Genomic DNA, 20,252 nt, shown 5'->3' with positions numbered 1-20,252 from the left:
AAAAAAAAAAAAAAAAAAATAATTTAATAAAAAATATAATAAAATTTAAAAATAAAAATTTATTTATTAAAAAAAAAAAAAAAAAAAAAATAAAAAAAAAAATAATTGGAAAAAAATAAAAAAAAAAAAAAAATTATCCCCTTAAACAAAAAAAACACTAAAAAAAAAAAAAAAAAAAAAAAAAAAAAAAAAAAAGAAAAAAGAAAAAAGGTAACCAAATAGTGATAAAATAAAAACAACTAGAATGTTATAAAATATGATAGAATCAAATCAAGAAAATAATAACATATTGCAACAGAATAAATTTATCTAGAATATCATGTTTACAATTAAATAAAAAAAGAAAAAATGAAAACGTTTGCTCTTTTATATAAATTGAATGTAAAAGAAGACAACAATGAAAACGAAACATTGTTTTTCTCCTTGTATATTCATAATGATTATATTTATGTAGGGTCAACTAATGGAAGAATATTCATTTTTAAAAAGAAGGGAAAAGTTTTCTTTGATCAAGTTAAATTTGTAAATGTAATTAAGTTTGCCACAGATGATGTTATAACTAAGGTTAAATAAATAAATATATTTGATAATATTTTTAGGGCCCTAAAAATATTATCATAAAAAAAAAAAATGTATATATATATATATATATATATATATATATATATATTTATTTATTTATATAACCTTTCATATCATATCAAGTCATTTTTTTATTTTATTTTATTTTATTTTATTTATTTTTTTTTTTTAGATATGTGTTGTTGAAAATTTGTGTTGGTTAATTTGCGGTACTGAAAATGGTTCTATATTTGTTATAAATAATAAGGAATATCTAAAAAAAAAAAAAAAAAAAATAGATGTACTAGTAGAAGAAGGTTTTAAGTTACCAAATGAATATCATTATAATTCCATAACATGTATTAAATATTTAATAAAAAAAAATGGTAACCATATTTACATTTTTATTGGAGATATAGATGGAGTATTATCATACATACTATTAAAAAAAAAACTTACAAAGAATAAACAAATATACAATAAACTACTTGTTGATAAAATAAATGGACCTATTAGTGATATAGAAATATGTTCACATTTTATCTTAGTTACATGTGAAAAGAATAATATTCTTATAAAATTGGATGATATTTTATTATATAACAAAAAAGAAGAAATATACTATAAATGTATTGGTAAAAAGAAAGAAAATAAAAATTATAAATCTATTTTTTTGAAATGTAAAAGGAATATAAAAAGTCCTATGATTTTAAGCTTAAGAAAAAATGGACGTATATGGATTAGTAAAGAAGATAAAGTATTAAATACTTTAGTATTTTATTATTCTTTTTTTTATTTTTTCTATTTATTTTTTTTTAATAAAAAATTATATGTGAATAATTACATCTATGAATATTATAAAAATTATTTTTTAAGCAATTCATATTTTGTTCAGTTGTTAGATAATATTATAAATCAGTTCTCCAATTTTACGTTTCCTTCCAAACCTAACTTAAATGTGTTTTATAAAATTAATAAGAAATATTTTGTCTTATTCGAGCAATTTGTTACTTATCCTTTTTTTAAGAAGATAAATGAAGGAACAGATAATTTAACAGACCCAACGAGAGATGACAGGATTAAAATAAAAGACATGTTGACGAAGGATATAAATAATATAAAGGCGTATTTAAAAAATAAGTTGAATGAAGTAATTAATAATAATAATAATAATAATAATAATAATAATGAAGAAATGGTTTTATGCATAAATTATATCTACGAATGGTTGAATGAGGCTGAACAACTATTGAATAATTTTCTTGGCAAAAAATTGTTTCTTTTTAATATTAAGAGCATACAAATTCAGGATATCTTGGATCTTAATGTATCCTTTTTATCAAACATTAAAATAGAAAATGTGGATAATAAGGATAACAACAGAATAAATGATAATACAAGTAATTATACAAAGAATAATATGAATAATCATATATGCTATAATAATCTAGGTGATAATAATAATGTGATAAACTATGATAAAACTGAAGATAATAATAATATAGAAGAAACAAAAAATAATGAGATACATTATAAAAATGTTAATTCTAAAAATATTTTATATGAACGTTATTTTAAGGAGGATAAAATTGTAGACTCATTTATATTAAAAGATAAATTATATATATTATATTTTAATAAAAATTTGAGAGATGATATTTATGTTGCATATAATATGAACAATGGTCATAATGTGTGTACATCATTTAGTGATATGAATAGATCTAGTGCAGAGAAGAAAAATAATAAAACTACTATATCAACAAATAAACAATTTAGTAATTCATCTAATATTATAAACTGTAATTATAAGTTATCACCATTTTATTTTTGCGAAATACATTTTGAAAAAAATTGTGAACTATTAAAATATTTAAGGTGTAATATAGAAAACTCATTAAATATCGAAAGAAATGAATTTTATTTTTTTTATTTTTATATTCTTATGTTCCATAATTATATTAAAGAAAAAAAGAAAGAAGAAAATTATGAAGATAATTTTTTTGACATCATAGAAAATAAAATGAATATAATAAATATTCCAATAAATATAAAAGATATTATACAAGGAAAATATTCAAATGATATGAACAAGATGAATGATATAGAATTTATAAATAATAAAAATAAATTGAAACAATTTTTAGATATGACACCAATGGATAATATACTACGCAAAAATATAGAAACACTAAAAATGAATATTAGAAATTTACTACTTTATTCTACAAATGAAATGTATACTTGTTTATTAACTGATAAGAATTATATTTTTTCAAATTATTTTTTTTATCCTTCGTATTATCATAATGTCAGAGAATTTCAATATTTACATTACCATATAAAGAAAATAAAAAAATTATATAACAAGATGAAAATAATAATGACAAAGTATAAATTTATATATCATGAAATTCTTACCTTTTTTGTTTTCTCAAATGATAATGAAAACTGTGTTATACCAGCCCATTTTGATAAAATAAAAAAGAATAAAAAGAACATGCAAAATGAACACACTAATAGGATCATTTCAAAATATCTCAATATTATACAAAATGATGATCAATTCTTATACAAGGTATTATATTATTTTAATTTATTCATATATCTAGAAATTAATATAACAACATATAACATGAGAAATAATACATGCCTGACAAATTTTCCAGTTTTATATATGGAAAGGGATCATATGGTTAATGATAATATAAGAGAGGTAAGAAAAGAGAACAATTATGTAAAGGAAGAAATCAATAAAGTAATAAAAAATGAACAAATTAATATTCCTAGTGATCTTCAAAATTGTTTTCAATATAATGATATGATTAATCTAACCAGTTCTAATAATACTAAACATTTCATTAAATGTAAGGCGGGGGATGTCAGAAAATATTTTATAAAAACGGATAAAAAAAAATTACTATTAAAAAATAAAAAGAGTTGTAATAAATATAATATTTTATATTTGTCTCCTTTTTATTACTTACCAGAAAAATTATTATTTTTCCATATCAACAAATTTGTAAATACTAATCGTGTACATATAAATAATTATTTATGTACTCTCCAAATTTTATTATATATTTTTAAAATGAATGAGAATAAATCTGTATTTATGAAAGGATTTAAAAAATTTCAAAGTTTTAAAAATAAATATACGTACAACCATGAGCACTATAAAATATTATATAATAAAAAAAATATTTATGATTTATATGATGAGAACAAAAAGAAATATATATTTTTAGAAAATTATGAATATCAAAATATTAATAAATCCATAGGAAATAATGATATTAATAATGTAATAGATCTAAATATGTCATGTTATAATAAATATATATACAATAAGACAGATTTTTTAAATTTTATATATATATATGATAACATTAGAAATATATATAATAATAATAAATATTATGACAATATTAAAAAAAATAATAATCTTTCAATTGTTGATTTCTTAAACTGTTCAAAAAACGTTTATTATTATCATCAAGTTATAGACGATGTATATGTTGTAAATATAAATAATTACAAACAACAAATATATGAATCATTCTTATTATATCAGTATTTGTTAGATAGATGTTCCTTTTATAATAATCTATCATCATATCCTTCAAGTGATATAAGGTTTAATCAATCAAATTATTTTATGAAATCACTAATATTTATTAAAGAAAATAATATGAAGAAAATAAATACTAGTATTTATATAAAAGAACCACATTTTAATGAAGTTAATATAATATCTATGGAAGATGTAAAATATTATGAAAAATTAAATAAACAAATAATAAATAATAATATATTATTATTAGATATTTTTTTAAGTACCTACAACAATATATCTAACAATTCAAAAATGGAATTAAAAAATGTTATAAAAAAATTTTCTACATTTAATACATTAGGTGAATATATAAATTATATACAACAAAATGAAAATTTAACAGATGATAATATGTATAATTTTGAAAAAGAAGGAAAAAAAAAAAACAATTTGTTCTTATATATTTATAAAAATGAACATAATAAAAATCAAAATGATCAATCCAATTTTTATTATTCATCTATGTTATATGATAATACCTTTTATTATAAACCTAAGGATTCTATAAATTTGATTGATTTGATATCTTATAATAATAGTATGGATAATAATATTTTTTTTAAAAATTATGGAGAGAATAAAACTTCTTCTTTTTTTTTAAAAGAATATAAGGAAGAATATATGAATGTACAAAACCAAAGTAAACAAAATAAAATCAAAGTATCATCCATGATAGGAACAACTGTTGATGAAATGAAGAAAAAAAAAAAAAAAAAAAAAATTATATATATATCAATTAATAATTATAGAAATAATAAATTATTAAATTATATGAACGAATTGAACTTAATAATAAATGAATATATATATTTAAATAAAAAATATAATTGTAATAGCTCGTCTTTTTCTATGAACCCTACTTTTTTCACAGATATAAATTTTTATCAACTTATCAAATTGTTATATATATTATGTAAACAAAAATATATGTATTACTTTTGTACAAAAACAAGAAAATATAAAAGGAAGATAAATTGTAGAATAAAAAATTATGATGAATTATCTTGTCATCAGAAAAATCTACATAATAATAGAACAAACAAATATAGAATGAACACCAACAAATTGAAAAAATATATATATCAAAATGTATATAAGTTAAATAATAAAAAGTGTAAAAATGACGAACATGATTCATTTGTATATAAACAAAATTTTAAGGAAACAAAGAAAAATAGGAAAACAAATCCTCTTTTGATATATATGAATGAAAATTTTTGTATAGATCTTTTAATTTATTTACAAAAAAATTATATAATAAAAAAATGTACGGAAAAAAATAGAAAAAGAATTTTATTACTGTTATTTAAATTATCTTATATATTTATTTGTTTGAAATGGAATGAAGCATTTTGTTTATTGTTAAATATATTTAAATATGAAAATGATGAAATCTTATTTGCTTTATTAATATTATCCAAATATTCATTATCTCCAAAAAGTAAAAAAATAGAAAAATCTGATGAAAAGAAAAATCAGATAGATAATAATAAAGTATGGACACAAAATATTACAAGAAAAAATAAGAAAGGTTATCGAAACATTTCATTGTCATTTGCAGATAAATTATTTAATAATATATATGATAATTTTATAATAATATTAAGAAAACATAAAATGAAATATGAAAACATAATATTATCTTCCATATTACATATTAAAAATGTTAGTAACAATTTTTTATTAATAATAATGATGATCATATTTTTCTTTTTTTTTAAAAAATCATATTTTATAGAAAGTCTTTTTAAAGACAATAGGACCAAAAAAATATTGAGAAATTATTATTTATTAGAATATTTCTTCTTTAAAAGTAAAAAAATACATTTCTTACAAAAAAATCAAATGTTTTCATTATCTTATTTTAAATCATTTAATACGAATGGGTATGAACTATTTGTTTATGATATGTTTTTAAAATATACTTTTCAAATGTGTTATGAATTAATAAATTTTCAAGATATCAATAATTTTTTTGTATTAATAAATAATACTTTATATTTTCATTTTGTAAAATTAATATTATATTTAGATACACAAAATTATTGTCTAAATTTATCTAAATATCATCATTTATTTTTTATTATGTTATCTTATTTTTATATTGGATATTTTATGTCTATTAATAAATGGTTGCAAAAAATTGACCATATATTTATTTCTATTTTGTATAAATTTCAAATGCTTAAGGAAGAAGAAGCTGAAGATATATTCAACTCATCAGAGGATATAAAAAATCGCTTAAAATATAAAGGAATGCTTATTATAAAAAAAGACGCTAAAAATAAAGAGAACGATATTAACACTTTTAATAATGATATAAAGAATTGTAAAGAACATGAATTTATAAAAAGTCAAGAACCAAATATTTCTGAAAAGAAAAAGGATAGTAGTATTATTAAAGAAAACATAATTAAATCCAATTCAGTTATAATATTAGATAAATATAATGAACAAGAAAAAATAAAAAACAATATATTAAATAATAATGACATTTTATCGTTTCCATTAATTCCATTATTTTACCCTCATCACGATCAACCCCTTTTTTTAAAAAATGAACAAGAAGAAAATAAAATATATTATAGTATTAATTATTTGATAAACTTTTTTTATGAATTGTTAATAAAATATTTATGTGAATTAGATTATAAAATATATAACAGTAAAATAGACTTGTATATATTACAAAATGGCAAAAATTCAAATTTATACATAAAAATTAATAATTTTGTTAATTCGTTTTATGGAACATGTACCTTAATGTATGGTATATATAATGAAAATTTTGATGATGGAAATAAGAATAATAGTGTATATCAGAATTATAATACAGATAAATATTATAATATCTATAATTTCAAGAAATATCATAATGACAATAATAAGAAGAAAATAAAAAAAGATCGTAGTGATATATATTATAGAAATGTAGCATTTAATACAAAAATAAAAATATGGGATGAAAAAAATCCTATTCATTTATTCATACAAACGATAGATTTATTTTTTAGTATATATTATACTTTATTTACACTAGGCTTAAGTTTATATGAAAAAAAAAAAATTTATGTAAATAGAAAAAAACAGTATAAAAAGTATTTATTAAGTATCATTTGTGTTTTGTTCTATAATATAACGAATAATGAAATTAGTACAAAGGATACGTTGATATTTTATAAACATAATATGGACAACAACAACAATAATAATAATAATAAAGATAATAATTGTTATTTTCATTTCAAGAGGAATATTATAAAAAGAGAGCAATATTTAAATGTTATATGTTGTGTGTTGTGTATTATTCATTTTATTAATTATTTTAAATATGTTAAGAAAAACATTATAAAAAAGTTCATTTTCATTATCGATTATCTTCTTCTTAATCATAATTCTTTTTATTTTAAAGAAGATTATCAAAAATGTACAAATTCAGAAAAAAAAAATGAAAAAATACATATTCATAATATTTATAAAACAATTATAAAAAATTTACCAAAACATGTCAAGTCAATTACCAAAGATAAAGAAAAAGACACAAACTAATTTTTCTTTTTCTTTTTTTTAAATAGTGTAATATATCACTTTTATTATTTTTAATATTTATTAAAATGATAAAATATTATCATATCTCCATTATATATATATTATATGTATGTATATATATATATATATTTTTTTTTTTTTTTATGTTCAAAATATATAATAATATAATAATACACATATGTGTTTATGCTCATATTGCATTCATACATTGATTGTTTATTGTTTATTGAATTTTAATTTTTAATTTTAAATTTTTATTATTTTTAAAAATTTTTTATTTTATATATCTTAAAAATAAACTCAAAATATATAAATATATATATATATATTTTTTTTTTTTTTTTTGTAATATATTAAAAATATATATATGATGATGTATATATAAGAATCGTAAACGTATCGTAAGAAAAGGTAAACCATTCATACATATAAAAGAAAAAAAAAAATACAAAAAAATATAAAATAAACATTTAAAGAAACAAAACAAAAAAAAAAAAAAAAAATAATAAGTGTAAAAATTCAAATGGCACGAAGAAAGGGGAAATTTGTATTTTTCACTTTTGCTTTCTTTTGAAAATGACGCACCAAAAAAAAAAAAAAATAAAAAATAATAAATAAAAAATAAGAAATAAAAAATAAGAAATAAGAAAAATATAATAATAATAAAATAGTAAATATCTATATAAATATATCTTATAGGTGTGACTTATTTGTTTTATTTTAATATTATCAAATGTTGATTTTTTAATTCTTCACATTTCCTTATTTTTTTTTTTTTATATATTTAAATATTTTACTTTATACTTAAATATATATATATATATACATAATATATTCCTTTTTATATTTATATATAATGGGTAATACTATTTCTGAAAGGAAACAAAGACAGTTTGTTTTATACAAGGATATAAAAAATAAAATAAAAAAAAGAAATCATTTGGATATAAAAAATAATCTGTATATAAGTAATTTACATGAAAAAAAATTACTTACTTACAATGATGAAATTTTTGAGTTATATGAAGAAACATATGAAGAGGATGAACAAAAGAAGGAATACATGAGTGACACAGAGAATAAGAAAAATTATGATATAAAAATTAATTTTAAAAATGATAAAAAGAAAAATATATCATTAGATAAATGTGATAATCAATATGATAAATATTATTATGATCACAAATATGATAAGCAATATTATGAAAAGGATATTAATGAATATAATGAAGATAATAAAATGAATACAAACAACGTAAAAGAAAAAAAAAATGATAAACTGTTTTTCGAATTCGATTATGGATCATTTTATAATGTGGAAGAAAGAAGTAGCACCTTTGAAAAAGATCAAAAGAAAACAAAAAATTATAGCAATATATATGAAGAAAATAAAATAACCAAAAAATATGAACTAGATAAAGATAGTCAAGACATAAATAAAAATATTAACCATTTTAATTATGAAAATGAAAAGAAGACAGAAAAAAAAAATTCAAAAAGTACCATGTTAAAAAAAAAAAAAAATTCAAAAAGTGATAATGTCGATATAAATAATATAGTACAAAATAAAACAGTAATTTATAATGATAATGAAAAGGTTTATAATATTATTAATGATAAGGATTATAATAAAATGTATCAATTAGATATGCAAAAAAAAAATAATGATAATAATAATAATATTACACATAATTCTTCCACTCTTAAATCAGTTCATTTAAGAAATATATCAGATAATACATCAAAAATAAAATGTAATAATAATATACAAAATGAACACAAACATTATATATATAATGAAGATACAATTAAAGAAAATAAAAGTGTAAAAAAGTTCTTCATGTTAATTAAAAATAATAAAAATATTCTACAAAATATATTATCCTTTTTAAATTGTAGTGATTTGTTAAATTTTCAAAAAACATGTTCGACAACATATATATGTATTAGTGATTTCTTAGATTATATATGTTTACATATATATTCAAAATTTAAAAATAAATATGACAATTATTTTGAACCGTTTAATTATTTCTACAAATATGAATATCTTTATACAGACAATCCATCATGTCGATTAGACTGCATATTGATAGCGAAGGTTAATCTAAAAAAAAAAAAAAAATTTTGTTCTAATAATATTCCTACAAAAATGTGTTCATTTATCACATATATATATACATATATATATATATATATATATTTATTTATTTATATAGAATTTGTATAACATATTATATTTATATACACATGTAATATATGCCCCTTTTATTTTTATAGATGAATAAAGAGTGCGTAGGATACAATAACCGTTTTGGATATAAATACAAATACTTATATGATAAAAAGAAAACATCTTATTATGTATATTTCAACTTTAACGTATTAAAATGTTACAACCCTAGGACAATAGAAATATATAAAGATATATCTTATAATAATGGAGATGATATTAATGTTTCTCATATAGTAAATAATGATGTATGTTCTAATGATTATATATGTATACCTATAAATTTATTTAATTTTATTGGTACTGTAGCTTTTGATTCTATACGTTTTATTCAAAATAAGTTGAGTAAATATATAACTTATAATAATCAGTTGGATGATCAACTATGGTATAATAAAGAGGAATATAAGATTTTAAGAAAGGAAAACAAACTTATCACCCCTGAAATTTTTTTTCCACATTTAAAACATATTAGCACTATATATTCTGGTATCGATGTAACTGTTATGAAATCTACATATAAAGCTGTGGAGCCAGGTAATTATATATACATATAAATATATATATATATATATATATATATATATATTTATTTATTTGCTTATTAATTTGTTTATATTTTTTCTCCTATATTTTAGGAAAATTAGGTAAGCGCAGTTATAGCTTATGGGGAAATTATTTCATCATTGAAAATAAACTTGATCCAGTTTTTATTTTTTTAAAAAGAGAAGGATTACAACATGATTATATATATCAAAATTATTATTTAAGAGTTGGTGATTCTATTATATTTTATTTAATTAAGGGGGGTAATAATATTTGAAATTTGTACAAAGGTATAAAAAAATATTTATTTATTATTTTATTCGATATATAAATATATGAATAAATATAAATATAAATAAATAAATAAATATATATATATATATATATATATATATATTATTTCTTTTTTTTTTTTTTTTTTTGTTTTTCTTATTTTTTATGTTCTTCTTTGTTTTATATTTAATATTATTTTTTTATGGAATATTTAAGGCTCATATTCTTTTTAATTGCCTTAATTTTTTTTTACCATATATATATATATATATATATAATTTTTTTGTTTAAATTTTTTATTTATATGTCGACTTAGTGGCATCCATAATAAAGCAATGTATCTTTGCAATATCAAATATGAAAAATAAAATATATATATATATATATATATATGTTTTAACTTTTGTCCAATATTATATATATATATATATATATATTATACATTATTTAAATTAACAAAATAGCATACCCAAGGACTGTTTTTGAATATTCTTATTTCGTTTTAAAAAATGATTAAAATTTTGGTCATAATTGAAATAATTTAATATATAATTTAGCTTCTTCCGATTATTTTGTTCATTTTGATTTTTCCTGATTCCTTCAATGGTATTATAAAATATGAGTTGTTGTGTGTCATTTAATAGTATAAACTTTTTGAAAGAAATAATCAATACTTTAATGAGTACATCATTATATTGTGATAATTTAAAAAAATATAGAAAATGTAAAAATGTTAATATGTCGTTTATATTTGGTTCTACATTTGGTAAATCGTTTGCATATTGTATGTGTTTTTCTTTTGTTTCATTATATATATTTTTTTTTTCTTGTATTATTAAATAATGATCAAGGTGATCATTCAATATATTGAATAAAGTGTGAATTAGTTGATGTTCCATAATTTTTGTTTTTAAAAAGCTTGCACATATAAAAGAAATATCACTAATATGAAGAGAGGATGATATATTTTTATTTTCTTTAAATATATTTATAAACATATTAAAAGAATTTATATAAGATTTCAATATGTTCCATTTGATAAATGGTAAAGTCATAATATAACTAACGAGATAAAAATAATTTTTTAATAATTTATAAGCTATATATTGAAAATTATCATCATAATAATTATTTTCATCATATAATATAAAATTATAGGTATATTGTTGATTATATAATAACTCTAATATATTATATTCTTCATTTAATATATTATTTGTTAATGTTTTATGTTCATCATTACTTTTTTGTATTACATTTTCTTTAGATTCAAGACTGTTTGACTTTTTCTTCTTGTTGTTTATAAAATCATATATATCTTGTTCATTTAAATGCATACTTTTTATATACCTCATTAGAACGTCTTGTACACATTTATTTAATTTTTTATTATTATAATAATTTATTTTATTCATAAAGAGGATAAGTAAAATAAAATTTGTATGTATCATATATTTATTCATTATAAAATAATTTATAATAATATGAATAAAGTCTTTTATATAATGATTTTTTTCAGCTAACTCTTTATCATGAATAAATATAGTTAATAATTCTTTTATTTCAAAATTTTTTTTATCTATATAATTGTTATGCAAAATAAAATTACTATTATTATTATTATAATTATTATTATTATTGTTGTTATTGTTGTTGTTATTTTGATATGGAGTTATATTATGTAGACTATTTTGAGAAATACAATTATATGTACTTATATCTTTATTTATATTTTCCTCTTCTATATAATTTCTTATTTGTGTTAATAAAGCACTTCTTAATTTCAGCCCCTCATATTTTCCTTCTCTTGATTTTATTTTTTGCCTTTCTTTTTTTGTATTTATATTAATATATTTTACACTATCTTTTGATATCTTTTTTTCATAACTCTCCATATCTACATCTTCTAAGTTTTGTAATTCGAGCTCTGCATTATTTTCATCTATTTTTTCTAGGTAATCATTGTTCACATTTTCTATATTATTATTGGTTAATTTTGAGTCGTTTAATATTTTTTCTGTATTTGCTACATCTTTATTAGTAACATTATTATGGTTTAATATACCTTCATAATTTTTACCTTCACTACTATTACTATTATTATTATTCATAATATTATTACTATTATTATTACTATAATTATCATTATTATTGTCATTATTATTACTGCTGTTATGATTACTTTTTTCAGCTACCACATTATTATCATTAGCGATATACGTATTTATTGTCTCCTTTGAATGCACTGTAATATTATTTGATAAACGTTTAATCCTTTCTTTTGGATCTACAGAATATACATCCATATTGATCAATTTAACCTTATATACAAGTGGTAAATTATTTATTGCTGTATGTAAATCATTATGAGGAGAAAAAAAGATATTGGAAATTTTATATGAAAAAAAATTGTCCAGCTTATAATAATAAATTTCAAAAACCTGAAGCATATTATGGATTATTTGTGTATCTTTATAATTAATTCTACATATTAAATAGAATAAAATAAATAAATCTTCATAACTAAAACAATAATTATTAAAATTTTGTAAAAGCTTTACAAATCTAGATTTCTCATTATTATATATATAATATATACATAGGTGTGTAAAATATTTACTACTACTATTTATATAATTACAAATATGATTATTTATCACATTTTTTAAATTATCATCAAATTTTTTATCACATATAATATCTTTTATTTCATTCTCTTCATTTTCCAAATTAAAATTAAATTCATCTTTTTTATTTTTTAATAACATTTCTGTATCTTCATTAATATTAGTAGCACATATACTATCCCTACTTACATTATTATTACTACTATTAATATTATCTTGCTTAACTGTGTCATACTTTGTATTTTTCTTATAATCTACATGAAGTAAATGTTTTATATCAGGGTGATCAATAATGTTGAAAATTTTTTCTTCAAAATAAAAATATTCATATATGCATTTATTCACCTGGGCTCTATCATGATTAGTAAAGAAAAACCTCTTCTTTATATTCACCGCAAAATTAAGAAGAAATTTTTTCCCTTTCATTTTATAAAAAAGAGGAAAATAAATAAAAAAAAATATTTACATTTTTATATATTATGAACAACTTAATATATATATATTATCATTTTCTTTATTAATTATATATAATACACATTTCACAGAGGGTGGGTGGGTATAAAAAAATAATAAAATAAATAAATTATAGGAGCGAATTATTTCCTATTGGTGGATCTAAAAAATGGAAATAATATATTCACAAAAAAAATGTATATATAAATATATATATATATATATATATATATATATATATATGTTATATGTACAAAAATATGTGTTTATCCTATTTGTTTATTTATTTTTATATATTGTCAAGTTACATATTTTAATTATTCTTAGGTTGGATAAAATTGGGGAGGATTGTATTTTTCTTTATTTGAACAACTTAGGTTTTTAATGAATGCTTTTAAAAAAAAAAAAAAAAAAAAAAAAAAAAAAATGCATAAATTATATTATATATATATATATATATATATATATATATATAGAAAGAAAAAGAGAAATATTTTTACATATTGTATAAATACTAAAAAATGCACATTATCTTATTAATTTTTTTTTTTTTTTTTTGAATCTTCAAAAGGGTAACTAATTACTAAATAGTGTAGGAGAAATAAAGGAGGGAATATTTTCTATATTAAAAGGGCAAAAAAATTATATGTAATAATAAATATATATTAATAATAAAAGCATATTAAATATATATAAAATTATATATGGTATAAAATATATATATATATAATATTTTTTTTTTTTTTTTTTTTTTTTCTCGTCATTTATATAAAAATAATTTTAGGTATAATTATTTAGATAACCATTTATAAAATAATAATTTTAAAAATATATTAATTTATATAAATAATAATAATTTTTATTAGATAATACGCCACATATATTGACTCTGCACTTTTTACAATGAACCAAACTAACTCCTTAAAATCCTTTTTGAATATTGAAAATGTAAATGACCGATTTGTAACGGATTTAAATACTTATAAGAAGCAATTTTCTTATAAGGAATTATATGAAGAAATAGAAAACTTTGTAAATTTTTTTCAAAGTATTAATATAAAAAGAGGAGATGAAATATCAATCATTTTATTTAATAGTATTGAATATGTGATATCTTTTTTGAGTATTAATTTTAATCATAATATATGTTTACCACAAAACACCAATTTGAAAAAAGAGGAATATAAAAGATATTTAGTAAATAACTGTAAGTATATTATAATTCATGATTATGATGAAAATGATGAGGAATATGCAAATATTAAAAATAAACATAGTTATTATAAAAATGTGTGTATTTATATAAAAGAGCTATCTGAAGAATATGGTATTGGTTTAATTAAAATAAAAAAAAACAAGGAGAAACCTTATTTTACTTATTCATATATAAATAATGGAAGAAAGGAAGAACTACAGAATTTAAATAATGACTTGAAAAATGATGAAAATAATAATATTAATAATAATAGTAATAATAAAGAAGAAAGCAATATGTTGAAGAGTGATATATGTCTTCATTTACATACGTCTGGAACTACGAGTAAAGTTAAAATAGTACAGTTATCTAATACAAATATAAAAACTACAATAACGAATATAACCAATTCTTATAATATAAATAGAGATGATAATACTATTATTGTTATGCCTTTGTTTCATGTACATGGATTAATTGGTGTGTTACTTCCTATAATATATTGTAAAGGTAATATTTTATTTCAATTAGGTCATTCTTTTAGTGCATCCGAATTTTGGAATAATGTTGAAAATTATAATATAACTTACTTTTCAGCTATTCCTACTATTCTTAAAATATTAATAATAAGATATGAAGAAGATTATTTAAGAATAAAGAAAATCCAAAAAAATAGTGATGAAAATAATAAATGTGAAAAAACTATAATGAAGGAAAAAGTAAAACATAAATTAAGATTTATTAGAACTTCCAGTTCTAGTTTAGATGAAAATTTAGAAAAAGAAATCGAAGAAAAGTTTGAAGTATCTGTTTTTCAAGCATATGGTATGACAGAAGCTTGTCATCAAGTTAGTTCAAATAAAATCATTACACCCTCATTATCATCACCAAATAATATACAAATATGTAAGAAATTTAAAAGTGTAGGTATACCTAATGTAGGTGTTATTATATATAATGAAGAAAAGAAAAAAATATGTGATTATAATGAATTAGGTGAAATATGTATTAATGGAAAAAACGTTATGTGTGGATATAAAGAATTAAAGGATAATGATAATATATATATATATGCTAATACTATAAAAGAAAGAAATAACTATATGATGAAGAATCCATTTTTAGAAATATCTGAAAAGGTACCTTTCTTTAAAACAGGAGATATTGGTTATATTGATCAAGATAACTTCCTTTTTATATCAGGTCGTATTAAAGATATAATTAATCGAGGAGGGGAAAAAATTATACCAAATGAAATAGATGATGTTTTAAGAAATCACGATTTAGTTCAAGATTGTTTAACGTTTTCTTGTAAAGATGATGTATATGGTGAAATTATAAATAGTGCAGTAATATTAGAAGAAAATAAATTATTATCACATAATGATGATTATAATAAGAATAGTACGAATAATAGTTATATTAATAAATCATCTGATGAACAGAAAAATATGTCATTAAGTCCATTTGATGAAAACTTATCCATTTATTTAAATTTAAAATATTATATACTAAAAAAAGAATTAATAAATTATATGAAAAAATATATAGCTGATTTTAAAGTACCAAGGAATATCTATTTTGTTAATAATTTTTTAAAAACAGATACAGGTAAAATTTCTAGAAAAAAAGTTTCAGAAAGTATTGAAGAATTAAAAAAAAAACAAATAAAAGTCTTTGATAATATTATACCTTTAATTTTTAAAAAATATGAAATAAAATATATATATGGATTATATGGTATACCAATAAATAAAATAATATATAGTTTTATTAAAAATAATATATATTATATAAGTTTCAGAAATGAGATAAATGCTTCTATTAGTTGTAATTATGTTAATTATTTTGATATAAATAATAAAGAACAAAAAAATAAAATTGGAATATTATTTACTTGCTCTGGTCCAGCATTTATTAATACATTAAGTGGTTTATATAATGCTAAAGTTAATAATTTACCTATGGTTTTAATATGTTTTGAAAATGTGAGAAATGAAAAGTTAACATTATTTGAAAAATATTGTAATTTTCAATATTTCCCACAATTAGACTTTTTAAATAAAACAAAAGAATTATGTAATCAAACGTATCATGTAAATAATACTTTAGAATCATTTTCAACTCAATTGTTTAATTGTATATATACATCTCTTCAACATAAATCACCTACATATTTAAATATTGATTATAAATTAATAGAGCAAACCATAACTTTAGATAAAGCTATAGAGACATTACAATTATGTGATATATATGCACAAAAATGTTTAAATCCAAATCAGTTTAATAAATATACATTATTAAATAATGAACAAGAAAATTTATTTACACAACTTTTAAATAAATTTGTAGAAATATATAGAACCAACAAAAAATGTGTTATTTTTATGGGTATTAATTGTAATTATGGATATAAATATATTATCAAATTAGCAGAACTTTTGAAAATACCTATATATACAAATACTATGGCAAAATCGTTCCTTAAAGAAAATTATTTATATAATATGAATTCATGTAAATCTTATTTATTTAATAATTTAGACTCATGTATTTGTATTGGATCAGTTTTTAATTTTTATTTTAATTTTGGAAACTTTCCAAATTGTAAAAAGCAAAATATGTTATGTATCGATTTGATAAACAATGCCTACGACCACGACCATCAACATCATCATCCACACAACAACAATAATAATGATAATAATAATAATAATAATAAGAGGGATAAGTTGGATGTATCTCATTATTTTTTTTCAGACTTATTTCATATATTGAAAAAATTATATTACGCAGTTAAAAATGTTATTCATATAAATGATATCGAAAATAAGAAAGAGTGGGTAAACATCTTGAATGATATGAAAAAAACGAATTTTAATAAAATGTGTATTCAAATTAATAAATATTTTGAAGAGGAACTATTTACTATGGAACAAGCCATGCTAATTATAAGACATATATTGATTGATTACTATTTTTTAAAAAATGACATAGAGGAAGAAAATAAAAAACATTTCCTTAATTATTTAAAACATGTGGATAAAATAAAAATAAAAGATTTTACAAATATAGAAAATGTACATTATAGTGACCTTATGGATAAAGGATTAGATATAGTAGATATAGACGAAGATATATTAAGTGATCACAATGATGACCATAATAATGATCATAATAATGACACATATATACATCAATATGAAGACCATTCCTACAATGTGTATGATAAAAAAGATATCATTTCAAAAAAGCAAAAAAAAGAATTATATTTTTTAAAAAAACAAATAAAAAATAGAATTATTGTAACCAATGAAGGGTCCATAACTCTAAATTTAGGAATTTTATATTTACCTAAATTTGGACCATATAATTATGTTATACCTCAAATTAATGGAATGATGGGAGTATCAATGAATGCAAGTATAAGTGCCGCATTAGATAATCCAAATAATATAATATTTTCCATATTAGGAGATTCATCATTTGGTTTTACATCCAACGAAGTTGAAACAATTTGCCGATTAAAATTAAAAATTGTTTTTATCATTTTTAATAATAATGGAATATATGGAAATAGAGATATTCCAAAAGAACAAAATGTAACGAATACCTATATTAAGGAAAAACACCAAATAAATGACCCATCCTTTTATTTGAATAATCCTTCGTCTTTATACTTTTTTAGTAAATATGAAAATTATGTAATTGCTCATGGAGGTTATGGCTGTTATATTGATAACAGAAATGATTTTATTAAACAAATGAAATATGTAACAAGTCAAGACTTCGATCATTATCCTGCCTTATTAAATGTAATTATTGAAGATAGTGGATGTGTAAATTTTGATGTAGACAAATTTGTGAAGTAATATATTACGTATGCAAAAATTATGTACTTATATATATATATATATATGATATTATTTTTATTTACTATTTTTTTAATTTGTACATGTTCCTTTTGTGCTTCATTATTTTAAATTTTATTATAAGAATACATTTTTTAATTATTATTATATTACATATATATATATGTATTATTTTTTTCAAATGCTCTTTATTTGTATAAGTTAGCATTGTTCAATGTAATTAATATAAATTTAAAAAATAAAATTAAAACATATAAGATTCCGAACTTTTTTTTAATAATAAAAAGGTGTACACTAATATATTATGAAGGGGTTATATATATATACCTTTTTTTTTTTTTTTTTTTTTTTTTTTTTAATGTACAAAATATATAAATCACAAAGATTAACAAAATATGATGCAAAATACATATATAATTATAAAAATACATTTATGTATTAGGTTTTATTTTTTAAACAAATTGTCTTCATACATTTATGTAACGTATAAAAAAGAAAAAAATTAAATAAAATTATAAAAACGCAAAAAGAATTATTATTAAATAATATATAAATATATATTAATACAAATTGTATAATATGAATATATGCAGTAAATATTTTTTAAATTATCATAACTTCAAAATGTTATGAATACAAATATTATATATATATATATATATTATATTTTTTATTTTATGTTAATTTTTTAATTTTTTTATTATTTCCTATGAACAATATTGTTTCTCATTAATTAATATTTTAAAAATAAATTTCCCTATTTACGTATTTCAAAAAAAAAAATATATATTTATGGAAAATACAATTACACTATTATAAAAAATATAAGTATTTCATAAAAAAAAAAAAAATTTTAAATGGTATTCTTAATTTTGAATAAATACTTCATTTACAAATTTTAAATTGAAAAATTTAATATTATTGTATATAATTAGTACACTAAATATATATTTGATAATTTTATGTGCATGAAAATTTATGGTTTTTTTTTTTTTTTTTTTTTTTTATAAATATAATATGAATAATATATGTATGTATAATTTTATCAATATATAATATTATATGCATATGAATAATAAATATTTTATATATTATATTATTTTTTCCCCTATAAATATATATATTGTATATTATATATACTAAATATAATATATATTTCTTCTTTTTATTCTTTTTTTTTTTTTTTTTTTTTTTCTTTATCAAATTTGTATATTTTCTAAATAAATTATATTTTTTTTTTTTAAGAGTTTTATATTTTTTCAATATTTTTTTTACATAATAAAATTTAACCTTTATAAAACTTATATATATATATATATATATA

At 18.1% G+C, this 20,252-nt stretch overlaps 4 protein-coding genes across 4 annotated transcripts; 3 read left to right on the top strand and 1 right to left on the bottom strand.

The window, feature by feature from the left end:
- Positions 1 to 348: 348 nt before the first annotated feature.
- Positions 349 to 7,726, top strand: PGSY75_0619800 (putative membrane protein; the record flags this gene model as incomplete). Its single annotated transcript, XM_018784777.1, has 2 exons — positions 349 to 564; positions 755 to 7,726. 2 exons carry the CDS (start codon positions 349 to 351, stop codon positions 7,724 to 7,726), a joined length of 7,188 nt encoding a protein of 2,395 aa, XP_018642831.1.
- An 856-nt stretch (positions 7,727 to 8,582) lies between these two features.
- Positions 8,583 to 10,782, top strand: PGSY75_0619700 (hypothetical protein; the record flags this gene model as incomplete). Its single annotated transcript, XM_018784776.1, has 3 exons — positions 8,583 to 9,827; positions 10,007 to 10,496; positions 10,598 to 10,782. The coding sequence occupies 3 exons, from the start codon at positions 8,583 to 8,585 to the stop codon at positions 10,780 to 10,782; spliced, it is 1,920 nt and encodes a 639-aa protein (XP_018642830.1).
- A 448-nt stretch (positions 10,783 to 11,230) lies between these two features.
- PGSY75_0619600 (hypothetical protein) lies at positions 11,231 to 13,831 on the bottom strand (the record flags this gene model as incomplete). The annotated part of the gene is made up of 1 exon (XM_018784775.1): positions 11,231 to 13,831. The coding sequence occupies one exon, from the start codon at positions 13,829 to 13,831 to the stop codon at positions 11,231 to 11,233; it is 2,601 nt and encodes an 866-aa protein (XP_018642829.1).
- A 930-nt stretch (positions 13,832 to 14,761) lies between these two features.
- Positions 14,762 to 18,928, top strand: PGSY75_0619500 (acyl-CoA synthetase; the record flags this gene model as incomplete). Its single annotated transcript, XM_018784774.1, has 1 exon — positions 14,762 to 18,928. The coding sequence occupies one exon, from the start codon at positions 14,762 to 14,764 to the stop codon at positions 18,926 to 18,928; it is 4,167 nt and encodes a 1,388-aa protein (XP_018642828.1).
- Positions 18,929 to 20,252: the final 1,324 nt, after the last annotated feature.

This window comes from Plasmodium gaboni, chromosome 6 (assembly GCF_001602025.1).
Source record: "Plasmodium gaboni strain SY75 chromosome 6, whole genome shotgun sequence".
NCBI lineage: Eukaryota > Apicomplexa > Aconoidasida > Haemosporida > Plasmodiidae > Plasmodium > Plasmodium gaboni.
The sequence above is the reverse complement of the archived record's forward strand: the minus strand, read 5'-3'. Positions and strand labels throughout refer to the sequence as shown.